General features: G+C 41.7%; 2 protein-coding genes across 4 annotated transcripts; one reads left to right on the top strand and one right to left on the bottom strand.

The window, feature by feature from the left end:
* The first annotated feature begins 80 nt into the window (after nucleotides 1–80).
* On the top strand, nucleotides 81–9,940 carry TRNT1 (tRNA nucleotidyl transferase 1). 2 transcript variants are annotated; one of them, XM_042880824.1, is made up of 9 exons: nucleotides 81–129; nucleotides 212–353; nucleotides 499–692; nucleotides 1,018–1,156; nucleotides 1,373–1,499; nucleotides 2,165–2,358; nucleotides 2,500–2,750; nucleotides 3,823–4,074; nucleotides 8,483–9,940. In XM_042880824.1, exons 2-8 carry the CDS (start codon nucleotides 212–214, stop codon nucleotides 4,069–4,071), a joined length of 1,296 nt encoding a protein of 431 aa, XP_042736758.1. In that variant the 5' UTR covers nucleotides 81–129; the 3' UTR covers nucleotides 4,072–4,074; nucleotides 8,483–9,940. The 2 variants fall into 2 exon arrangements, with proteins under 2 accessions (XP_042736758.1, XP_042736757.1); XM_042880823.1 differs by lacking the exon at nucleotides 8,483–9,940 and having other exon boundaries at nucleotides 3,823–4,108.
* On the bottom strand, nucleotides 5,709–19,734 carry CRBN (cereblon). Of its 2 annotated transcripts, none has more exons than XM_042880822.1 (11): nucleotides 19,645–19,734; nucleotides 16,679–16,788; nucleotides 16,342–16,544; nucleotides 15,372–15,521; nucleotides 13,630–13,792; nucleotides 12,632–12,694; nucleotides 11,859–11,943; nucleotides 11,291–11,406; nucleotides 9,929–9,993; nucleotides 9,542–9,673; nucleotides 5,709–8,975 (listed from the first exon to the last, which is right to left on the bottom strand). In XM_042880822.1, exons 1-11 carry the CDS (start codon nucleotides 19,706–19,708, stop codon nucleotides 8,792–8,794), a joined length of 1,335 nt encoding a protein of 444 aa, XP_042736756.1. In that variant the 5' UTR covers nucleotides 19,709–19,734; the 3' UTR covers nucleotides 5,709–8,791. The 2 variants fall into 2 exon arrangements, with proteins under 2 accessions (XP_042736756.1, XP_042736755.1); XM_042880821.1 differs by having other exon boundaries at nucleotides 16,679–16,791.
* Nucleotides 19,735–26,195: the final 6,461 nt, after the last annotated feature.

The raw sequence follows: 26,195 nt of genomic DNA on the forward strand, positions 1-26,195 counted from the left end.
GCGCCCGCGAGCAGACTAAGGGGGAGGGCGGGGGGCGTGGCCGGGTCGCGCCGCTGATCTCATCGCGCTGCGCCGCGCCGGGGCCGCACGGAGCCGCTCCCCGGGCCTAGCGAGGCCGGCAGCTGGCGGGTGAGTGCGACGCTCCTGCGAGGGGCCTCTCCCCGTTGCTCGGGCCCGCGGGCTGACGCGGCGTTTCTCTGTTTCTCCCCAGATGTGGGCTGAGGTGTTGCTTCTGCCCTGCAGGGCTCGGCTGCTTCCGCCTCTTCGGCTGCGGCACCGCGCGGCGCGCGCCATGAGGCTGCAATCCCCGCAGTTCCAGGCGCTCTTCACACCGGGGCTGCGCAGTGTGGCAGGTGAGGGCCGGGCGGGGCCTCACGGGAGGGGCTGTGGCGGCTCCGGGTCCCTCACAGGTGGGGGCTGTGGCGGCTCCGGGTCCCTCACAGGTGGGGGCTGGGGCAGCTCCGTTTCTGTTCTCGACTGTTTTTTTCTCCTTGTCAGAATTGTTTGAGAAGAAGAACTACGAGCTGAGAATCGCGGGAGGGGCCGTGAGGGATTTGCTGAGCGGAATGACGCCTCAAGATGTGGATTTCGCCACTACGGCTACACCCGAAGAGATGAAGGAGATGTTCACGTCTGCTGGGGTTCGGCTGATCAATAACAAAGGAGAAAAACACGGAACCATCACGGCCAGGGTTGGTTCGCGGTCGGGCTGTGGGTTTTCTCTTACAGTCCGTAGCAGGTGGGGAAGCCTCCTGCTTTCTCGGGTCCTGCCTTCCTCTGTCTGCACGTTCCTTTGCTTTTAGCCTGCAGGCACCTTCCTGCAGACGGTTTATGTGGAAATGAGCTCTGTTCTGAGGCATCTGTGAGTTTCAGTGTCAGCTCCGTGTGGAAGCACAGCGTGTGTTTGCGTACAGTTTGTGCTCAAGCTGCCTACATGCAAACCAACGTGGGGCAGGAAAATAGATAGCCTTTGTATCTGTATCCACGTTGAAATAACGATCTCTGTGGGATTTTCAGCTCCATGAACAGAATTTTGAAATTACCACTCTCAGAATAGATATTGTCACCGATGGACGCCACGCAGAGGTGGAATTCACCACCGACTGGGAAAAGGATGCTGAAAGGAGGGATCTGACCATCAATTCCATGTTTTTAGGTAAAACTATGCAAAAGAAAATACGTAGATCAAACACCACTTTTCAAATCACGCCAGTAAATTTTCCCTCTCCTTTTTGCGTTCTGTTGGTTTATACTGCTGTCAGCCAAAAGGTCTGCACAGATATGGCAACTCACAGCAAGTGACACCATTTGTCCTCTGCATTTTCAAATAAGAGTGTTTCTAAATTCCTGTTGATGTTTTTTCATCTTCTAGGCTTGGATGGGATGCTGTATGATTTCTTTAATGGATATGAAGACTTAAAGAACAAGAAAATAAGATTTGTGGGAAAGGCAAGCGCAAGAATACAAGAAGATTATTTACGAATCCTAAGATATTTCAGGTACCAGCTTTCACCTTGTCTGGATGAAGAGATGGTATAAATAAGTACTTCTGATGACTCATTGGAGACACAGAAATGGAGTTCCATGGAGAAGGTTGTGAACCAAAATTCAGACAATGTTTTTTCCTCACAAAATGATGAGAGAAGCATATTTTTGGCTTCTGTTTTCTCTATGCGAGCAAGAAATACGCTGTCCTTTGCAAACAGTCTTTGTAACAGTACTGTTTCAACTCTAGTTTAAAACAAAGTAATAAGTTTATTGATGTCCATCTGTAACCAACAGAAGTGCAGTTACTTTGCCCTGAAGCTTCGTGCAGTCTGGGAGAGGGGGAGGAGAGTAAATCTGATCAGGATTGATCTATTTGCTTTGGACAGTGTAACAACGTAACCTACCTTGTGCCTTTTTTTTTTGGCACTGAACTTCTGCACCTCATATAATCTCATATAATCTCTCTGCAGTTTTCTCTTTTATACTCTTGGTGAAATTGAAAGAGCAGGCAGGAGCTTTAAGCTTCATGGCAGAAAAATGTTGCAGAGATTTCAGAAACTATAATGTTTTTGTCCTCCACTATTTTAATGTAATCAGCATTTGCCATGACTTAATTCTGTGAGTAGCAATAAGAAATGATTGGCAAAATTAACATGGAGCTGTTTTCTTTGGGCAGGTTTTATGGGAGGATTGCAGAAAAACCTGGCGATCACGAATCGAGCACCCTGCAAGCAATTAAAGAAAATGCCAAAGGTTTGGCTGGGATATCAGGAGAAAGGATTTGGGTGGAACTGAAAAAAATTCTAATTGGAAACCACGTAAATCATTTGGTTCGACTTCTGTATGAGCTGGACGTCGCTCAATACATAGGTAAAGTTAGATGACTGTAAATGTTACAGGAATTGGAAATCAAGCAATTGCAGCACGGCAAAGGAGATGAAACTTGTTTGTTTTTACCTTTGTTAATGTCCCTGTTTCTTGTTAACGCCTTATTGAACTTTTTCTCTTCAGGTTTACCAGGTAATGGAAATCTGGAGGAACTTGACAGAGTCAGTAAAAATACTGAAAATTTGTGTCCAAAACCCATGACTGTTCTGACGTCATTGTTCAAGGTGAAGGATGATGTAACAAACCTTGATTTGAGGCTGAAAATCTCAAAAGAGGAGAAGAACCTTGGCTTCTTTCTGCTGAAACACCGTGAGGAGTTAACTAAAGCGACGGGGCCAGAACCACTGAAACCATATCAAGACTTCATAATGGATGTAAGTGTACTTGATATTGCTGCACTTGGCTTCTCGAGTAAACCACGAGTTTCCAGTTGTACAGAGTGCCAAAGAGAGCCATGGGCCTTACAAGATGAGCAGCCCTTCCACTGTGCATGGCGCCAGGATTGTCAAGATGGTGATGTTTGCATTAGGAAGATGAGCTGTATTGACAAGAACTGGTAGCCACAGTTAGACTGCTTCCAGTGCAGTATCACTACATTAACTGCAGGAATATCATCCAATATTAACAATAATAGATCCAATAAATTAAAGTTTTGGGGGCTTTTTCCATTTGCTTTGAATCTAGAGAGGAGAGCAGAAATAGACAAGTGTTTTTGCAATGTCCTGTTTTTGCAGCAACAGAAATGTCTGTTCTTTAGCGGAGTTTAGTTTTACAAAGAGACAAACAGTTTCTTAGCTTCTGTTGTTTGACTGAAGTAAATTTTTAAAAATAGATATTAAAACTGAAAACCAATCTTAGCTGATCCAAGCAGCTTGCGTTCTCTAGCAACGTTTTTACTAGACTTAAAAACCAGTCAGGATGGACAGGGTCAGCTGAAAGTGTGGCCTCTGAACACAGCTGGGGACTGAGGGTTTGCTGTACTGGCTCCACTGAGTTCTCCTACTGCATTAAAGCATGAGACAGGATCTGGACCTCAAAGGATTTCATGTGAAATTCAAATCCTTCAGTTGCGTATTCAGAGTCTGCATAGTGCCTGGAACAGTGCTTTGTGTTCTTCACCAAGTACTGTTAAACACACAACATCTTCCAGAGTGAATTTCAAGTAATCTGAAAGTGAAGTTCTGCACTTTTATTGCAGTAACTGAGGAGAAAGAGGTCAGTGTCAGCAGAGAGGACTTCCTCCCACAGGGAAAGTGTGAATCCCTCTCCAGCAGCAGGTTAAAGATAATGGTTAAAAAGCTACTAAACGAAGTTCATGAAGTTTTCAAGCATTTGCTGGACTCTCCAGTCCCAGGCTGAGTTTTAAAACTAATGAGAGAGAGGTACAGATGTTCAGAGTTCGGATTGTTATCTAGTTTCTCCTAATACATCCTCTTTTTTTTTCAGTCTAGGGAAGCAAATACGATTTCCAAAATATTAGAACTGCTGAAGTACCAGGGAGAAGAGCAGCTTTTAAAAGAAATGCAGCAGTGGACTGTTCCTACTTTTCCTGTCAGTGGCCATGATCTGCGGAAAATGGGCATAACTTGTGGGAAAGAAATTGGCTCAGCACTGCAGCAGTTACGGGAGGAATGGAAGAAGAGTGGGTACTGCATGGATAAAGAAGAGTTGTTAAGTTGTGTGAAGAAAGCGTAAAAGGTAACAATAAAGGAGAAAACATTTTGTGCTATCATACTGCAGGTGGGAATGTGTGTAAAGCATGTTCTGTAACATGGGATTCAAGAGAAATGGGACAGGAAGGAGGAAGGAAGGGAGGTTGGTTCTTACCCAAACTGCTTGAACACTGGCGTGGTGACCTGGGGAGAGACAACAGCTGTTCCTCATTTCCCCTGACTCAGCTGCAAACTGTTAGCATGCTTCTCAGCTTTGCCTCCAGAGCATTTATAAACACACTGAGGAGCAATGGCTCCACTTGGAGCCCTGAAAAACTCTACAGTGATCTCTTAGCAGCCTGTGGTAAGTACACTTTCTTTCTGTTTCTCTGCTCACCACGGTGGACTGGGCCAAGGGCTGCACTGGGTTTCCAGGCACGAATGCAGTGGGTTCTCATCTCCAGTATACATTCATCTCTGGAAACTGTTTTCTGTACACCTATGAATTGTGGCATGCTCTGTTAACTGTTAAGTTTACAACTCAGCCCTTTTCACCGTTCACCCTGGGGAAAGTGCAGTGCTGTATTTACAGCTTGCACAATAAATAAGTATACATGGGAACATGGGCTACACTTAAAAGCAGGATTCTTATTCTGTTACTTTGCCATGTTGCAGAGACACAAATGGCTTACTAATTTGAATTAGACTCTTGAGGAATTAGGGCTCTAATTGTTTTTTGATGGCAATACTAGCCTTCTTCTCCTCACGTACTGTAACAGAGGTACTGTTGGGTAGGGAGAAACAAGAGCATAGAGGAAAACACAAACTGCATGGAGATGGGTGCCTCAGTATTCAGACTCAGCTCAAGCTTTTAAATTTAGCCTCACAGCACTGAAAGCAACATCTACCAGGTCCAGAAAAGCACTCTAAGATTCAGCATGCAGGAGCACATATCCCATGTGTGACCCCTTTATCATTTCTCTACAAATGCTACTAAGCTGCAGATAACATCTATAGGTCTCACCTAGTCTTATGTCAGGGCTTTTTCAGCTAGTTGAACATTCTTCCAAACTAAAATAAATCAGCAAATCCCACGGAATATTGTGGTAAGGAAATCACTCCTTTTTGGCCCTTAAAAGATTCTCCCAGCTTCAACAGGTTGCTATTTAACACAGAATGGTGGCAGCATGACTAACAGCAATCCTCATTGCTGAGCTGTGCAATGGGATGAGGATTTAAAGCTTTGACATTTCAGATAATTTCTTCATAACCTGATAAGACAATAGCTCTCCACGAGTCTGGAATTCAATTCAGCATGCTCCACTACCTGCGTACAGCCTGAACTGCCATCCTATAGCCCCATTTAGTCACTGTACCTTCAGATGAAGCTATAGCAAAAGAAATACGAGGCCTGTGGAGACAGGTCCCCAGGCAGCTGCCCCTGCCTTTGTGCAGAAGCTCTACAGCAATCCCCATTGTAATCAACAGGCTTCACCCCCAGCCTGAGCGGACGCCTCGGCTCACAGGGCTGGGTCCCACTGGCAGCCAGTGGCCCATCATCGCTCTTAACCTGCCTTACCATCATTTTCTGAAAGCACTGTGGTTTAAAACCTGAGCAGTGTTAAACCAGACATTTTCTTTCTTCCAACAGTCAGCAGAAACCGCATCCGCTAAGACCAATTTGAAACAAATTTAATTTTATTCTTTGCAAATGTTTGCAAGCAACGAGATTTTCCTGAAAACTTGTCCCAGAAGGCAGACAGAGGAAGAGTGAAAGCAGAGAATGTGCTACACCTTCCAGAGCTTGTACAAAGCAAGTAAAGGTGATCGACTACAAAAGGAACAAAATGAATTGCAGCGCATACAAAAATAGCATTATTGTTAAAAAAAAGAACAGCTAGAACTTCTTAGAACAAGTGTGCAAGTATCCTGTTATCATTCTATGCAGTCATCAAAACTAAGCTATAGGAAAGCTTGCAATATTACAGGCTCTGATTGTATGACACTGTTATGTGATTGCAGCAATACTACAACAGGGCAACCCCCCTGTGGGTTCCCCCACCCCAAAATACCTTTAATCCTTTCACCAGACCCAGCAAGGCCACGGCTGTGCTACCAGCACGCCCATCCCATGGCTGTGTAATTCCCAGCTCTCCCATAATAAGCGAAATTACAGTGGGAGAAAAACTCTCCTGGCAGCAGCCAGCACATCAGTTGGATTAATTACAGCATGAAGCCACGTGCCAGCCACTGAATGTAGTAAATGTAGCTACTGCTGTAAGATGTGCTGATTTTCTTTGCACTTAACTCTCAAAAGCTCATGAGGGCTGTATTTGCCAGTAATAAATTTCCACAATCCCAACATTCTAGTAGTTTTTTCTCAAAAAAAAAAAGATAAAAGCATAGAGAGCATTCATCAACGTATTGAGCCTCCCATGATTCTACATCCACGTTGGAAGTCACATGCTGGCTGTGCATTTTGTAGCACTTTAACTGCCAGCTTCACCATGACAGGATCCCCCAGTTTTACAGCAAGCTGAATTATGCTTGTTTTCAGCCAGCAGTCATAGGCTTACAAATGGGAAACAATTCACACAAGGTTGGGCTGATGAAAAATCATCAATACTAAGATAAAGTTAGTGCTAATTTACTTGTGAGTTGTCTCACTTGGTAATATTAGCTACACTTGACTGTGTGTATATAAATATATATATATACATACAATACCAAAAATATGCCCATTTTGTATTTAAGCACTGTGAACATAATGCCATTTTTAATTCAGACCATCTGAAAGACTCAGCCAAAACCCAAAACACCTTGTGAAGTCCAGGGAGAGCTGAGGAAATGATCATCCTGAAAGCCTCACTTACTGAAAGCAAATGGCAGCAGAGATACTTGAGTATCTCAGAGGGGAAAAAGCAATCCAAGCCTACAGCTAAGCCACGGGTGGCTCTGTGTGAATGCAGGGAGTGAGGGGGAAGCTAAGTGTGATTCTAGTGGTTATCTAGGTGCACAGATTTCAGTCTCACATACTACTCCTTATTTTAGTCTTCTGAAAGCTTATTACATAAACACAATGGTTTCTATAAGAAAATGAGCGCATTCACCCTCTATTTGCTCAGAATTCTATTCAAAGAATTATTGCTTTTCATAGTTCACTGGCAAGTCAGAGTACTGCACAGACAATTGAAGATGGTATTAAAGGTGTCTATGGAGAAAACCAAAGTTATTACAGAAGCACAGAGGTAGAAGGCTTCAAAGAACGAAACCTGAGTTACACATCCATTAGTTTCTACATACGTAGCATAATATCCTAACAGCCTTTCAGCATCTGGCATCTTCCCATCTGGATTTTCCCTAAGCTCTGCTGTCACAAGTACTACTTAGACGAGATCAGATCACACTTGCCTTGCAGAGGCCTGACCTTGGCCTCTCAATGCAGTAATCTGTCCATGCTACATGTCTGATGCGACTGGGAAAGAACAATTACTGGGTTACATCTTCAACCTTAAGCAGTATTCTCACAGTATTTAACAACGCAAGTTCTTGAAAATGTACACAGAAGAAACAGTGAATGCAATAGCTTCAAGAAAAAAAAAGGTGTCTATGTACACTCACAAACTGATGAAATCTTGCTGTCTTCAGATTCTGCATTTGTTCTGAAGGGAAAAAAAAACAACCAAGCAGTAGCAAAAGCTGCCCTCTTTTGGCATCCATTTCTGCAGCACAGACAGAATTTCAGGAAACAAACTGAAAAAGAGTGGGACGAGAAAAACACTGTTAGTTTGTTTCTTCAAGGTAAGGTGATAATGTAGAGTTTTACCTTATGATACTAAAGCTGAAGGAAAAAAAAAGATTAGCTGAATCTCTTCTCAAAATACATATTAGAGAAAAATCTCCAGTTAGGTAGATTGGAGAATACTTCAGGGGATCATAGACACGCGTTCCTGTAAGCTGATCTCCCACTGAAATTGTTTTGAAAAATACAAAAATTACATTCAAAAGTAAAATAAACCACGGTAAATGACAATGTGTGTTTCATCTTCTGGAACTGATCGGTGTATTCTGTATAAATAATTTAAGATTTAAAAGACAAGTCAGAAATGCTCAATGCACCAGAGAACTTCTAAGGAACAAATACTTTATATAAGCTCGTTTCAAAGGGAATTTTCTGGCATGCTTGTTCTAGCTGCACCCAGCAGTCAGCTCTGCCATTTACACCACTGCTACTGACATCACCAACACAGAATCCTTCAGTCTTGTACTCTCTTTGATGGTTATTCAGCAAATATTTCATGAACATCACGAGACTAAAATTGCAAGTATTCCACATAGTTAGAAACAGGAGTCATCATCGTAAACACATTTTAAGTAAGGGAAATATCCTGCAATGAGATACTAGTATCTAACATCATACGTTGCATAATTATACTCTATTTCTTTCACTGCAGGCTGATAGCAGCAAACATTTCCTGAAATGAAAGTTCAGAGGAAGTAGAAAGTTCAGAGTCAAGTCTGTCCAAATGAACTCATTTCCTGGCGTCTCGTGCCACCTTCTCTCCACAGCTGTCATTCTTAAGAATCAACCTTCAGTCCTCAGCGTGTCTGAAACAACGTAACGTGCTGCACACTGAAGGCAAAGCGTTCTGGGCTGCGAGTTCTTGTTTTGTTGGTTTTTAAGTGAGCATCAAAAGCAGAACTAAGCGGATGTATCTAAGAGACAGAGTACTCCCTGTTCATCTCCAAAGCAGGGGACTGGATTACAGGCAGAGTAATGGAGATCTGTCATGGCCCAACTCGTCCTCTGCTTCTGGAATCCGAGGCAGGAGAGCAGACCGTGTCAATCCCCAGAATTTCTGTGGTGACATATCCTTTTTGGTAGCTGTGAACTTCCAGCCCATATGGTTCCCACAGATTCTGCACTGTGCTATAGTCCAGGCGTACCTGTCAAAAAAAAAACCAAACAAACCAAAACCTTCAAGGAGAGAAAGTTCTTAAAGCATTCGGGATAGAAGAATGATTTCTGATAGTATGTCACAGAAAGGACCACACAGATAAGTGATTTGGTAAAAAAAAAACACACAGCTATAAAGAATGGTTTTGTGAAACTGTAATTCAAACACAATTTCACATTTCTGCTCTTGTTAAGAGGTAAAGTATTTAAAGGTTTGAATGTATGCCTGAAGTGTGCTTATCTAAAGCAACAAATGGCATTTTGGCACAAGACTATTATATTAGGCAGATTGTTACATCTTGACAATTAATTTGGCCATTTTTCCAGACAGCAAGACCATTTAAAGATTCAGTGGTAATCAGTGCTTCAGTGGTAATCTGATTAAGACAGAGTCAGTATAAAATACTGTAACATTCATTCAGTTCAGGTCTTAAAAATAAAAACCAACAAAAAACCCTCAGTAGAGTAACTGCGCTTATGCACTGTGTTTGCCATAGTGGAATAGGAAAATTTGCAACCAAATTTATGACTGTTACTAATAGCTGAACAGTATTACCCAGGAAACCAGCTGTGTTCTGTTGATGGTCGTCCACTGAGATTCAAATTGCAGGCTTTATATACAGTAAGGGTTTCATGGATGTAACCATGAGGATTCACATACGCTGCCATGGGTCCACATAAGGATAAACTGTAAAACACAGTTAAAAATTCTGTCAGAGTTTGAGAAAAGGTGTTCAGACATTCATTGCCCAAGTAAGGATTACAATATTCTCATGTTCAGCTGCACCTTGCCCAGCTGTTTGTTAAAGGTAATGAGTTATTAGAGAGCAGCTGATAGGACGTTGTTATGGGATCCACCCCATTTAAGGGGGTTATCATCACGTTGCCCTCAAAACCCGAGTCTCTATCATGTGCTTTAATTGATTAGGAGCAATAAACTCACCTGAATATTTCATTCTTGGTTGTTATTTCTGTGTCTTGGCATTGCTTACAACAGAGAGATGTACACTTGAAGAAGAGAAACAAGAAAAAAGAGGATAACTTCATTCATTTCCAGTTACTTGGCAGCACAGGGGCAAATAACAACATTTCTCTTCTGTTCTCTCAGAACAAACTTTGTACTGATTCCTCTGTTTATCTGGGCAGCACTCACTTATGTTTTACTCTTTCTATCAAAGGATAACAATTTGCATGCATTTTACTTACTCGTGGCAATCATTAAGATTAATTCTTAAAAATCTATACACTTTTTTTAATCTTAAAAAACCCGAGTAAGCAATAAGAGTCAAATTGCTACGATCCTTGAAAGCTACTTTAGAAACAAAAAAACCCAACTTTGTTACCTGAGATACAACACAGAAAAGGTAGAATGAATACAAATGTAATCATTAAAGTTTTTCTAAAATTTGAGAACACCGTAGATCAATTGTCTCAAATTAATCAAGATAAATACCTATGCTACATTGACCTTTTTCTTCATTATGATGACAGGGTAATTTATCTCCTACGATATTTATAAAGCAGAACCAAACAATTTATCACTAATGCTGCCAAGAAAAGAACCATTTTAATCAGCTCAGCAGAAGGCTTTGTTACCACGTTTCAGGAGGTGCATTGTGATGAATGTGTCACCCAAACTTGGTCTCTCTAGCCAGAAATTCAACAGTGAACATTCTCACTACCAACCACCCCACCAATGTTATCTATATTGGTGACTCTTTCAGTGTTTGCTCTTTGGAACACGAGTGGCAATCTGAACTGCTATTGGAAATACTGAAACATGGATTCAACATGAGGTCCAATACTTGCATTATAAAACAAGAGTTACATTATTAAGCGACGTACCACGTAAAAATGAAATGACGTGGCCTATGTTATATGCATTATATGGCCATGAGTGGCAAGAAAACAAGATCACTTGTTTTAAAACATCTTTGAAAAGAAGTCTTCACAGCACAACACTGCTTCACTGCAGTACACTGTGCTGGCAATATGGGGTCCTGATGTTCAGAAGTTTGGGAACAGCAACACTGGACTTACAGCACCATCTCTTGGAGAAGGCACTGCAGCACGGTGTTGAAATATGATTTCTAACAAAAACAAATAGGGTTCTTGCTGCAAAATAAGTCTAGAATGAACATCAGTTTCTTCCTTGAGCCAACTTCTCAAGGCAAAGGAAAAATAAAAACTCCCAGGCTCGCTGCCCAGAAGTATTATTTGTTACAGGAGATGATAAGTTGCTTTCTTTTTTTATGGTGGTGAGAAGAAGAATTTTAAAGTAAATAACAGGTATAACAGTACTCACTTTGTTCATAATATCTAATTCACACCGCAGTCGCTGAATAGCACTACCTATTTTAAGCAACTGTATGCGTAAGGCATCATCAATTGGCAGGCAAGCAGCAACTCTGTAAGAAAAATCTAGAAATGAGAAAGTAGCAGGCCTGTTAGAATTTCAGAAAGAAATAAACCTGCCTGTTCTACTCAGTTACAGACCGAGAGCTAAAACGTAGCTTCATAATGGACTTTCAGAGCTCATCTCTGTACATCCAGACACCTGCAGAAAACTTGAACAATCTCATATGCTTTTGGCTCATTTTCTTATGAATCATTTAAATCACATTCCCTCCATAAGGAGCACAAGAGAGTTTTATTTCTTTTACTAAAAGTGTTTTAGAACAACTGGAGGATGTTCATTTCTTTATGAGTTCTTGTCAAAGCTAATGACAACATCAGCTACCAGTATTTCCTCAACTGAAGTGAAACTTCAGAAGTCAGAAATGGACTGTCAATAGAAAGTAATTCTCACACTCTTAGGTGTTAGGATTTCTTTTTCCTAATTCTACTTTCAGTTCATAAGCTGAAGATCATACCTATCGGGTTTGTTGGAAGAGACTCATCTTTAAGATTTTCATCCCATTCGTGTAGCTGCCTCTTGACTCTTTCCATCAAGGTTTCCTTTTGTTAGGAAAAAAAGCCTAATATAAGGACATAGGTATTTCTGTTCTCTTAGGAAAAAGAAGCAAAATGTACAGGAAACTATTTTCCCTAGTGGACATGATACAATTCCTGTCTTAAATGCTAACTACAGACACTTCATACCTCCATGTCTTAAGCTAAAAACAAAACAAGATGGGAAATGGGCAAAAAACAACCCACGACAGTTCTAAATCTCATTTGACGTAAGCAGATAACTATTTAAACTCTAGACACGTATAGATATGGGCTAAGCAGAATTAGCCTCCTCCATCTCTGACCCTTTATGTATTAAATACACCTTTCCACCTAAGTATATGAAAAAAAATACAAGTTTTTTGAAAAGTAAACTGACTCCAACAGGAAAGACCCACCTGAGACTATCAAGTGCTGTGCTGGTTAGGACACTCACGTGGAGCACGTGGGACAGAAGATTGAGTTTTCTGCTCCAAGACAACACAGCAGGAACCTGAACCTCAGTCATGCATGGCAGATGCACACTCATAGCACCAGGGACCAACCATACAGAGGGGAAGCCTTTACAACTCTTCCCAGTAAACTACCAGCTGTACCCTTCTTAAAATACACTTATGAGACAACAAAATAAAACTAACTATCATCCAGTAAACAGATACAAAAAACAAAATATATATTGTTTGGTAATACTTACAGCATCATACAGAGAGTAAAGCCAGGGAGGCCAAGACGTCAGACTGGCACAGTAAAACTTCCTCTGAAATCCAAATCAGAAACAATTTTTATTTAATATTAGCAGATCTTACCAATGTGTGTCTCTCTTTTGTTTGTGTAAACCAGACATCTGGTTATTTAAGGACACAACAAATCATCACCATCACTGCCAATATTTCATGAGGCTTCTGAAGCTCTAAATGCACTGCGTGCTACAACTTTTGTGCAAGATAGACAAGACCTGGACTTTCTCAGAAAATCTGTCTCAGCATTGTAAGCACTTTTACTACTTAGTAATAAGGAATTATTGCCTTTCAGAAGAATATCTGAAATCTAGATGGTTCAAAAATGTAAGTGCAATTAGGTAAAGCATCTCGTTTCTCCATCAGTGATTGATGTCTCAGCAACCACAGCAATTACTGATCCTATGTAAGGTGATGAAAGCACTTCGTATCAATTCGTACAAATGAATAAATATATAAAATGAAAGAAAGAGATTAATGAGCAATTTCAAGTATCTTAAGCTGACAAAGACAAATTCAAAAATATATTTTTAAAGAGGAAAACCAATGTGTTACGAACAACAGGGCTAGTTAGAAATTCCAGAGGAGGTTTTGTCACAACAGAACCGATGGAGAAAACTGTCAGGCTACTTAAAGTCAGGATGTTTTTCTGATCTACCTACAAACAAAGAACACTTGCTGCTTTTTCTACCAATGCTTCTATAAGCTTTAGCAATTAGCATCATCTCTGACGTGTTCATGTATAAAATAGTAAACAAAGGAAACTCATATACAGCATGCATTTCCCTACTGTGGTTAGCTGATAAATAATCACAGTCTGTAATTAAAAAAAGAACACACAAAAAACAGGAGCTTGCTATCCAGCATCCCAGCTGTGCATCCGCCTCTGAAGACAAACAGATGGAATTCAATACCACGAAAACCAGTAATGAGAAACAAACAATTTGCTTCCAACCTTCTGATACTTCTGCCACCACTGACGGAAAGCTCGATCCTGCCACGCTGTGGGTTTTGAAGAAGGAAATACGTGACGTCGGCTGAGAGACTGCAGCTGTACTGCTGCCATTGCTGAAGGCAGCACTCGCTCAGGAAGGATTTGTACTTTAGCCTGTTGGATTCTGAGAAAAGAAAGAAACCATGGAGATACACACAAACACAAGAGCATCAAAATTGGGTTTTAGTGCTTACTAAAAGTACTACACGGTACTACAGAATTTAAGCAGGAATCTGTTATATCAGAGTTTACGTTGTGCTAACGTAATTCAAGTTACCTAAGGAAACATGCAGCCTATTAACAAACCAAGCACATGCTGCTCTAAAACAGGAACTCGCAGCCTTGGCTAACTTGTTAAGCCATTGTGCTGACTGGACTCTGGTGTACACTGAAATTCAGTACACCTAAAATCAAAGTAGAAGCAACGAATTCTAGATTCCTCTGTCTATTCTTAATTTGCCTTTGAAAGCCAGAATTAGCTGCTTCCCCAATAGTTTTTGCACTGGCCTACAGAATGTTTTCAGCAAAAGTTACTCACTGTTTATTTTTCCTTTCCCAGGTCACTTCTTTTTCCATGAGATACAACAAGATGCCCATATGTTTTAGAGCACAGGTTAGCTATTGGACTGTGGCAGACACATACAATATTCTACCACCTCACAGTGGATTTTCAGATCTTTGTCTCCTCGAGTTACCTTTGGTAATAAACTAACAGTCAGCTATTACATACCAAACTCTCATTTAGCTGAAATGCAGTTTGAAACCACAAAAGCTTAAGTGCTAAGCTAGAGTTCAAAATCAGCAGAAATAGGATATAAGCTCCGATCGTCCTTTAATATTCTACCATCAACCAGGTCACCTATTCCACCATATCTGATAACAGTTACACAGCTATCAAGAATACTGCCTGGAAGGAAGGAATTTAATTTTTAACAGTATGATGCACCAGAGATGCTGAAATATAAGATGCATATCATTATTTTAAGGTGCTTTTATGTTTTACAGAAGGAAAAACGAGCAAGAGAAGTGACTTATCCCTTCAATATTACTACCAGCCTCCAGTCATCCCCAAGAAAACCACCCCTCTTGGGATCAGTTACTGTCCTCTCCATATCTGAACCATGCAGGGATGCTTCTGTACGTTGTTCAAGCTCAGTAGTTAAAGATCACTCAGAACAGAAAAAGAGCAAGCATTTGGTTATTAGCTGTATTGTCAGACCGTTGCCTGCAGCAGTTCAGAGCTGCAACTGCACATGAAGTTCAGTGGAACATATCCTGTGCAGACCTCCAGAGAAGACTTCAGAAAATGCAAGTTACAGGTTTTCAGAGGTACGGAAGCTGGTATCAGGGAGGCTTTCCACAAGACAACACAAGGCACACACTCCATAGAGGTCAGCCTCCTCTCATTTCACATTTGGTTTGAAACATGGATGCCAGAGGTATTTCCAGCTTAATTTTCAGAACCAAAATAATTCTGACAGATACTTTTGCACACGTGTTAAATCAACCTACAGGCTGATGTTACTTAGAGAATCTTAGTTGCTACAACTGAAACACACAGCTGCAGAACCCGCTGATTAAGTATAAAAACACTAATGAGCCAACTGTGTGACTGAAAGGCCACATGCAGCAGCAGTGACAGATAAATGTTCTTGATCAAACAAGATTTGCAGTATGCAAGATCAAACACATTCTTTTCTTACCCGTCTGACTGGGTTCGTATTTCAAGCACCTTGAATCTCTGTCTTCCTATTGCTTTTACTTTGACTGTTTCAATTCCATATTCCTGCTCTTCTCTGTAGGCATATATTTCTGCTGTTGTTCCAAAATGTGCTTCCCTTTCACGTACATTACTAAAAGCAACAGAATTTAAAAAGGTAAGTACCCTTCAAATAGGACAGTTCAGACACCTCATGTTAATCCATCTGCACTGACTGTAAAATCTTGCAACCCAGCCTTAATCAAAAAGCTAAATGTGGTGAAATGCCTTCAAACTGCTGCAAACATTTTTTCCCCATTTTAAAATCTAATTCTAATGTTGGTGTGATTTTTTCTGCTATTTGGCTTTACTTTAAGGAGGTAGAGGTAAGAATCTAGGAATACAGGGCTCAGCAACTTGAAAAGCAGACTCTGAACGTACCAAACTTCTTCAGACTGACTTCCTAAAAATAACTACTCCACTTCCTACATAATTAAACCACAGTAAATGGCAAATAAGAGGGAGAAATGCTCCCTCTTCTTTTGGGACACATAAGCCTTTTCCACTTCTCTACCATCTCACATGCCTCTACTGTCAAACCTCCATCTGTGCTTGCTTATACACAAAGCAAGCAAATACACCCCCATGGCAATAAAGGTTCAGAACAACGATCAAATTTTCACATTTCAGACCAAGACTGCTGTAAGTAAAACAGAGGCAATGCATTCAAACAGCAAAATCAGGAGCGTGCTCAAACAAGGACACTTTCTGCTTTTCTTAATTAAATGTGATGCTGTCACAGATCTACTGTCACAGATGCTACTTTTCACAGTGTGCTGGAAGAATATTTTTATCTAACGATTTCAAACCACAACTTAGTTTTCACCACAGAACTGCACTTGATTTACTATCCAAAGAAATTGTGCTAAAAACACATGCTGCGTACCATCAGCAAACTCACCCATGTATTTTACCTGTATGCAAGAACAGCAAATGTTCTGTCTTTCTGAATTAAATTCCGCACCATGCTAACCTCTTGGGGGTGGAAAAGCTGAAGGGGTAACGTCTGTCCAGGAATCAACATCACCATCACGTGGGGCAACACTGGAATCACCTGACAGCTGTCATCATCGTGCAGTGTTCTCCCGTGAAACTCTTCCATATCAGAACCTAAATACTGAACACAATAAGTCACGGTAACATCCGTGATAAAACGAAATAAGAGCCAAGGTTTTTACGACAGAGTCACGTAAAAACAATCAAAGCTGCTCTGAAACATAGTTAATGGAAGATATCTGGAGGAAGACATACCACGTGTGATGTTGGCAAACTGGTGTCAAAATTAATCATGTTTGGCTTTTCGGCTTCTTTACCATCCTGGTCTTCAACTTCCATCTCGTTGTCATCCTCTTCCTCGCTCTCTGCTAACAAGCACACACAGAATGCTGTGTACACATCAACCAGCACAGATAAAAATACTGAGAAAAATCAGAGAATCACAGAAATGCCTTCAATATCCCCGGGCCATTGCCTTCCACTGGGAAGCAGTTTTGCTGTTGGTAAATAATTTTCTTGTTGTTATAGCAAAATCATTGCACTGTAGAAAGACTCAGAAGCAGGTGATGTATTTTTGAACAGCTCAGGAACAAGTTTTTTGGGCAGCTGATAACGCACAAATTCTGCCGGTTCAGATTTTCACTTCAGAAGTTGTTTTCTACTTCAGTTCTGAATGCTTTCTGTCTGCAACACAAGGATGCCAACCAACTTAATTTCCTGTAGGAGGCTGAATGCACCACTTGACGTGGTACAAAACTGAACAATACAACTAAGTACATAAAGCAACTGAGCTACAAGCAACCTGAAGCTTTGTACTCAGGCAAATACCCTTGCTGATGTTCCTAGACAATTTCACTGCTGTCGATCTCTCCGCTGTGTATACCAAACACAATCACAAAAGCCAGCACTGCACACACAGAAAGGCCCAAACTACAAAGGAAAGCAATATTACGACTCTGGAGAGAATTTCAAGTACAAAATCATAGTTAAGGATTACTATTTTCATGTCATTTCTAGCCTAGAATCAATCCCAAAATTGCTTTCAAGCAAGAACACAACTAAGTTGCTTGCATGTTTTATTTTGCGTTTATCGGTATAAAATCCATATGTACGTTGAGAAGTAAATATAAAAAAATCACACTGAAGATAACAAACAAGGCGTGTCTAAAATGCTGGTTTCACTGTCCATGCTGTGAATTATAACGTAGGCCTGTGCATCCACCCAAAAGAATTCAATGTCATTACTGCACGTGGGTGATTGTATTGCATTACTCCACCCTATTTCCTTACACTTCAAACACCTACAATAATTACATACCACCCTACATCTGAAACAGATGTTATAAACCTTGCAACTTCTGCAGGATTCTTACATCGGTAGCTGCTGACAGTGGACAATCCCAACAGCGCTGTTTGTGTTTCTGTTTTAATTCACTAAAGAAAACCCAAAAACCTGCATGCTTTACTGCACTGCATACTTCGTCTGTAGGAGGAACAGCACAACCCACTGATGTTTCAAATCCATCCTGCATTGTATTCATCTCAATCAGAAATGATCCAGCAGAAAACAGGTTACAGACTCTCTTTGCTATTTCGTTAATTAACTTAAAGCAATAAGACACCACTTCCTTCATTATTGTAAAAAAAATATTAATTTCTGCATAATTTACTTATTCTGTGATATGCAGTCAGGAATCCTAAACATCAGTGGTTGCAAAAAGTTTAAAACGTAGAAGAGGGCCATCAATCTCTAGCCTTTTGCAGGGGCAGAGCAGGAAGAAGTTTTTGGGTGGTTCTGGAGCAGCACTGTGGGCTGGGGGGAAGGGAAGCCACCTCCATCAGAAACCACATTCTGGTTTACTTGCACTCATTAAGTCGCATGAATCATTAGCACTTTTTAATAGCTTGTGAGAGAAAGGCAGTTTCATTTGCTTTTCTGAACACAATAGGAGTTAACAGTTCATCTGAGAGTGACTGCACCCTGCACCCCGCAAACTTTTGCATGCCTTGCCAAAATCACACCCTAACGGCTGTGTGCTGGCAGAGGCAATCTGGAAGGCTGGGAGGAATGATGACTCATTTCACTGCAGCAGCAGCAGCACGAGAACGTGGAAAAAACACCATCCTCACACTCCTCTTGGTCACTCTACAGGACTGAGAGACGAAAGACAAACGGAACTGTATCTTCATCACTCTTAATTGTGTTTTAGTTGATTTTTTAATTTCTCAATTAGCAAGAGCTTGACTGTGAGCATGCTCTCACTTCCCTCGGTGCAGGCCAGGCACTCTTGGATGCTCATCCTGACCCACTGCCGACATCTTTGTGCAGAACCGAGGAAATACAAACCTCATTTAACAAACACAAACAGGGCAGGAAATACTAAGGCTGGTGTTTTTACATTGTTTGAAATAAGCATTCTCCTACTATTTCCCTCCACAGCAAATTACGGTGGTTACTGGCAAGACTGACTCGCCACTAGGTACATGCTTCTACTGAAATAATATATATTTTTTTTCCAGTTTAGCAGGAGTTGCTTCCGGAGCCAAAAACATGAGCTCATGTCAGTTTGGAGGCACCACATTCTAAATAATCTTTTTAAAAATGGACCTTAATATACAGCAGGCACCTTCACCAGGATTCTGCTGTGGGCAGACGAAGCAGGCTGCTGTGCAAACTGCTCTGCAAAGGGCACCGTGCAATCCAGCACTGCTCTCCTGCACCTCCTGCTTTTCCCTGCTCCCTACTGGCACTGCAGAGCACCGAGCTGGAGCAGAGCCTTTCCAAATCAGCAAACAACTCCTTCCAATTCCATCTGGTTTCAGAGCGGCCCAAATCTAGCAAGCAGATTATCCGCATTTGCTAACTTTGGTAGGACCTACATCTTCTCGGCACCTTTCCCCTGACCAGCTGCACAGTTCCTCAATGTCTTCACCCACTACAGAATTGCGCCCTCAGTTCACAGATCGCTGCTCGGCAGTGACAGCCCCCGCACAGCCCCGCTGCCAACACGAGGCAGCCAGAGATGGGAGAGGCCTGCGCTGACAGCCCGCAGCCCGGGGCAGGCGGGCCCACACGGCCCGGGCCGGGCGGTACCGGCGGGCAGGGCGGCTCCAGGCCCGCTGCCGCATTCGACACCAGCGGCCCGCCGTCCCCCCCGGCTCCTCCCCCGCCCCTCGCAGCCGTCCCCAGCCCTGCCTCCCCCCCCCTCCTCCCCCGTTACCAGGCACCAGCTGCAGGTGGTTCCCCATGTTACGGCGTCCGCCACCTCCTTCCTCGGCGGCCATCGCTGTTTACCTGGAGAGGAGCCTGGGAAAGGGGAGGGGTGGCGGGAGGAGGAGCCGCCGGGCCGGGAGCCGAGGCGCTGTGGAGCGGCCCCTGGCGGCGCTGGGCCGGGCCGTGCTTGGAGCCGGACCGGAGCAGCGCAGCTCTGCCTCACAGCTGGCCGAAGCCATGCGATGGTCCCCAAACAACCCCTGCAGATCAGCCCCGGGCGAGAAATTCCTGCTTTTCTCACGAAATGCCTCTTATATTCCACTAAAGCAGTGTCCTGCCCTAGCCGGGAACAAAGTAAACGCAGCTTATTTTTCGTAAAGCGTTCAAAGAGAAACATATTTTAGAGAGAAATAGCACAGAGGCCCCAGTAACTGCTGGGGCTTTTAGACCTGGCTCTGGGCTCCTCAGCATCACGGGGGGCATTTCAACCTTATCCATGCAGCGTTAATACAAAGATTCAGCATCACGTTTGCCAAAAGGAACGTGTTACAGATGCCCTGATGAGACACCAAGCGTTCCTAAAATGAGCACTCAGTTCTTCAGAGATTGCATTACCTGCATCAGCTCAGTGCGACACACACCGCTCCAGCGTTTTGTAGCTGCCACCCGTGCCTCAATAAAACCCAACAAATCCTTCTGCAGATGTGCTGGATTGCAGTCCAGCAAACAAATATTAAGAAAACCCATTTCTTCTACAAAGCCTAACATCTGATTAGAAATAAACAGTGACAAGATATAATTTTCACTTCTTTCAGCATGCTAATACAGCAGGATTTCTGGTGTTGGGTTTTTCTTTTCATACAACTGCAAAGGATACATCTGAGTCACGCTCTTAAGCATGTTTCCAGAGTGATGAAGGATAGAACTTTTTTTTTTAATGGCTGCCGAGTTTCTCAATTCAGATGACAATGAGGTGTTTTGTTTTGTGAAATATTACATATATTTAACAAAAATTAAAATGACGACTGCTGGAAATTCTAGGACCAAAACCCAGGAATTCTTATTTTGGATGAGATCACGTCTTTGTGATGTTAACACTGCTAAGAGCTATATTTGTGTGCAGAATGTACAGTTCTAGCTACTGCCTTAATCCTAAATCCAATACTGCAGATTGGACATAAACTCTAGTTTAGTCTGTGACTATGAATTACCTATATTAGTATCCACCAGCTTTTCTAGGCCTAGTGAAAGGAATTCTTTCCTTAAGATATGTGATTTCTGTTGGGTAACAAGTTACTATTGGGATGTTTATTTTATTGAAACACTCTGAGGTGTGATTAATTTTATTATTTTAACCTAACGGTCTGAGAAAGTGCATTTAATAGATGAATGTTTGGCTCTATTATCACAAAGGACAATCTCTAGTCTGAAGAGTGTGGCTCATTAATCTCACACTTCAGCACGTGCCATGTTTCCAAACTCAGACTGGAAGCACCAGAGGCCATATTCTTCTATTGGTATCAGCACAGGGTCTGCTTAAAGACAGAAAGCAGTAGGTTGCAGACTGAAGAGCAGCTGTGTCAATCTCAAGTTATCGTATTAGATTTGATCAAGGCAACTGTACGTATATCCCACAGTACGTTAATCTGGTCAGTGTCAATCTATCTGTGAGTAGCCCAAATTACTGTAATTTAGATGAAGTCAGAGCAATTTGGTATGATGAAGGGCTTTTTTTTTCTTTTTAGCAGCTGTTTATCGAAGAGGCATGCAGCCAGCTGCCATAAATTTTCATTTTTTTATAGGAGGGCTGTTTGTAAGAACATCGATTAGACACACTTTTTACGTGCCATGCTACCAGCACCTGTAGGGTCTACTGCCCAAGTTCACATTGTTTCGTTTGTACCTAGCAATCAATGGCTGGCAATAGCGGCTATGTGCAAAACTGCTGCTGATTAACCTCATGGCACTTTGGAGTCAGAGGACACCAATCACCTTTCTAGAAGAAAAAAACACAGGGGAAAGAAGAAGAAGAAGAAAAAAAAAAGGACAGCAATGTAAGGGATATTATAATAATTGTAACATAGCAAAAATTGGAATTTCTTTTGATAGTGCTGAGGGTCATAGCCAGGATGAAAGGAAAGGCTTGGGTGCTGGTGACCTGAGGTAAATGCATTCAGTGTGAGTGGAGTTCTCAGCAAAAGGTGTTTGCAGACAAATGCCAACCTCCCACTTGTCAGTCATTTACAACACACGAGTGAGAACATACGCTCTACCAAAAATCTCTGCTCCCACTAAATACTCACTTTGGTCACTTTGCTAATTAATTGCGGTGCTTGTCTCCCTTTTTTCAGCATGTGGACTCCTGTGCCCTCATCTCAACTGTTCTCAGGAGGAAAAACCGACTGAATGTTAAGAGGATAAATAGGAGGAACTCACAGCAGCTGTACTGGCAAAATCTCCGGCCATGTAAAATGGCAAAGCTCATTTCCATCCCTCAGCTCCCTCCTATCTCAGCACAGGCTGACAGAAAATAAGTTGTCAGGATGTAGAAGCATCCAATGCATTCCCTCTTCTCCACCTACATACCCGAATTAAGCAGAAAAACGATTTACTGTATTGCTGGAACAAGAAGCACTAGATGGTGCTGTAACATTCACTTTTGCTGATTTTGTTACTTGGGAGACCATCAACTGTGCTGCCCTGTTAGCTTTGGGCTTTCTATTTTTAGGGGATTCACAGCAAACAATAGGAAAGTTTGATCTCTGACCTAATCCATTCAGAATAGGCTTTTGCCTGTTTCTGCAGCATGCTGTTTGACTACTTCTGTTTATAAAGTAGTCTCTATAGTCTAATTAAAAAAAGAAAAGTCTTTCATATGTATGCTATTGATTTCTATTCTGCCAATTAATTGGCTTATTATACACTCTAGCTCTAGGCAGAATTAAGTAATATATGTAAGTACTTCAAAATAAAAAGTGACTCTCAACCTCTGAATAACTATTGTTAAATATTGAAAATAAGAAAGAAGTTGCAGGACAAGAAATGCTGTAACTCACATATAAAAAGCTAGTTGCAAAAAATACATGAAGTCATCTTAATATCATTAACCAGACACTCTCAACAGGAAGGACACTTGCCATCTTCAAATGCCCAATGATGTTCTTGGCTTTACAGTGATCAGTGAGCACAAGCTGCTGGTAGACCTGGTAACACACTGGCAGGACGTGCCAGATGCCTGCCACCCCACGCATGGAGCACAAGGAACAGGGAACATTCCCTTCCATTGACTGTGAAACCAGGACAGACCTTGGGCTGTCAGCTTCACAAATACTGGGGTATGAACTTCACCATCCCAAAGCTATGCAGCATCAGAGCTGTCTGCTTTAATATTAGATGTAGTCCACAAGAACACAGAGAACACAGTGAGGCACTTCCAAAAGCAGAAATTCAGTGATGGTTAGGAAGACTATTCTAGAAATAAGCATTATTGGACAATGCTTGTGGAGCTAAAGAGGAACAGATGACAAGTGCATCACAAAACAGCTAATGCTTACTTCAGTTGGCGTTCTGGAAAGAACAGGGCATATTTATGGCTCTTATTTAGTATTTGTTGCCTAGGTCAGGCCAGCGTGACAAATGAGCAGCTCTGAATATGCAGAAGGCTTTCAGACAAAGAGCCTATTAGCCAAACTTGCCTATTACTATGCTTAGAAGCAAATTCTCTTGCCAGTGAACTCTTGCCAAGTAACAAACTATTTGGCACATGTGCAAAACCCATCTTCAGTGCAAGTGTCAGACAGCATGCAGCATGAGCCATAAAGAAAATGTGACTATAAACAGAAATTTTGTTCAATAAAAAGGATAGAAAGTGAGAGCTCCCTTTTAGGTAATGCTAGCTGGAAGGCCATACCAAGTCAAGAAGACCCTGTGTCACGTAGGACTATTGCCTCTGTGTTAACCCAGAGCTTCCAGACAGCTTAGAGATAAGTGAACCTTTTGAGAAAAGGGGCTGAGGCCCATTCCTGTGTGACTGCTACTCTTGCAGAAAAAGCTGGAGAGCACTGCAGTTCTCGCTGCTCTTGGCCCATCCTGAAACACTCTTTGCCATGAAACACTCAAGACAGGGTTAGCAATGAGCTGATGTGCCCAACACAGAAACAAAATTCTAAAAGAATTTATCAGAGCTCAGAGTCTAATCTTTCCTTTTATATATGTATTCTTTTTGTTTTTTTCTTTTTTGCATTAAAAAATTCAGAATTTCCTTTACCTTACCTAGTGTAGACAATGGTGACTACAGTGAATCTTAGTAGCTGTAACATTTCTTTTTCCTTCTCCGTTGTTCTTATCAGGTCTGGCAGCACCCATCTTAGCAAAATGATGGCTGCATATAGAGTTCTAGATGGTATTGCTGAAGAAGATCTAGCCAGCCCTTTCTGAGCAGAGGTTTCTGTACAGCTTTCATGACAATAGAGTGAAATTTAATGGAGTACCCATTCTTTGCAGACGGCTTACGTAGATTTCCCTCCATCACTTGGACTGAAAATCATATTGTTAGCTTAACTCCTTGAATTTTTTTAATAGCACTACAGATTATAGCATCACTTCAATCACTGCAGAGATGGTAGGTAAAGTACACACTTTAAAAACTACAATGTAATGGACATTAAAGACCACCTCTGATGAATTTCTGCCCAGGATCGCAGAGGAATGGGTACTTTAGAGATGCTCATAGACTTCTGCAGCTCTCACAATGCCATTGTCCTTGACCTCCACATTGGTTAGGACAGCCTTGACCCCATAGTTAATGGTATGTCAGGCATCACAGCAAGACTAGATGTACTTTCTTCCTGCCTTGACATGATCTTTGCCACCTCCTAGTGCGATGCTTCAGAACATACACACTGAAAGAAATCTCAGGAAACCCTCTAACTGCTTTTCAGCCGCTTTGAAGAATAGAGGAGACATGAAAGATGGAAAATCAGAGTTTAGCCTTCCAACATTTTGAGCACCCCAGCTCAACTGAGACACACAAGTCTATAGTCAAAACTACTTTGGTGCCTTCATGTTACACACCAGCTTCAGCTGAGCAGATTGAGGACAATCCCAGCCTTGCTCTTGCTGCTACCCAGTATGGGAACCTGTGACTTGCTCCTGGAGAGCAGCTGTAGACTCAGAGAGATGTTTTCATTTAAAATCCTTCCAGCTGCCACTTTCCTCTCTGTTGGAAGGAAGAAAAAAATTGATCTCACTGCCGACTGTACGGTTAAAGAGAGCTCTGTCAGATAACCTCTCTCATGTTCGAAACGACTTACAGAGCAGCATTTTTCCATTTACTAGCATATCCATCACACTAAGAGGATTCCACTACCTGTGAGCGGCTCCGAGTGGAGCACTGAACTACCAGCAGTGAAGGGTTTCCAATAAAGCAACAGTGAATGCCTCTGCTGGGAACGGGAGGAAAATGCACCTCCTGGAAAATGGAAATTCTTACTCATCACACAATGTTGTAGGCATTTGATTACCACTCGTTTCGGAGTTCTAGCTGAATATTCAGCTGGCATCAAAGTAATTCTCAGTCACAGCCTTGGAAGAGTTCTACTGTGTTTGCCCATTGCATGCACAGATTTGTGCCAGTGGAGGTTGAAGAGGTGTGAAGGAGCAGGCGGGTGGCTGTGCACAGCCCCACATTGGAAGCAGTTGTGGCAAAGCTCATCAAAAGGAATTATCTGTCAAACAGAATTCACCAGCAAAAGAATTATTTTGAAAACATTGTACATATCAACCCTATGATTTGTTTAATGCCTAGAATATCAGATAAAGCGCAGAGAGTAAGGAAGCAAACATTCTAATAATACACACTGATAGATGAAAATGCAGTAATCATATTCAAAGCTGTTACCTAATTGCAGAGAATACAGCATTACAGAAAAAAATAAAGAAATAAAAAAACCAGCAACTCAGTTCTCAGTTACCACACTGCATTTTCACCTTGTTTAAGGGCAGATGTACACTGATTCCAAAAGGAAACAGATGTTTTCAAACCATCACAGCTCATTTATGAGGATAATTACCTGCAAATAGTAAGGTTATTAACATTATTAGTTGAATATCACTATCCATCAAGCATGAAAAATTCATCAAAGTAGAAATTCTACTCTTGAAACCCCACTTAGGATTAATTTCCTTCAGTACTTAAGTAGATTTTCAGCAGTGTATTTCATTTGCTGTTCACAAACAGTTCATTTTCTACCACGTTTCAAACAATTCTAAGTTTTAAAATGTTAATATCACTTCAAAAGTTGTCACCGACTTTATACTGCGTGTTTGAACAATTTTATGCTCCCTGTTTCACATTTGGTAAGGCACAAAATCCCTGAGCACGAACAGCTGAAGATGTCACTCCCGTTTCTCCCCTTTCGTTCATCCTTTTTCATGTAAATTGAATACTCTAGGCTCTTAAAATACGTGCTCCCTAAATAACTATCATACAGCTAGGCACGTTTTTGTTCCGTTTTGTTTTTTAAGATGCTTAAGAATGCTTTACAAATAATGGAGTTT

The sequence above is a fragment of the Lagopus leucura genome, unplaced genomic scaffold, assembly GCF_019238085.1.
Source record: "Lagopus leucura isolate 7727_CA_CO unplaced genomic scaffold, USGS_WTPT01 Super-Scaffold_100028, whole genome shotgun sequence".
In the NCBI taxonomy this organism is placed as follows: domain Eukaryota; kingdom Metazoa; phylum Chordata; class Aves; order Galliformes; family Phasianidae; genus Lagopus; species Lagopus leucura.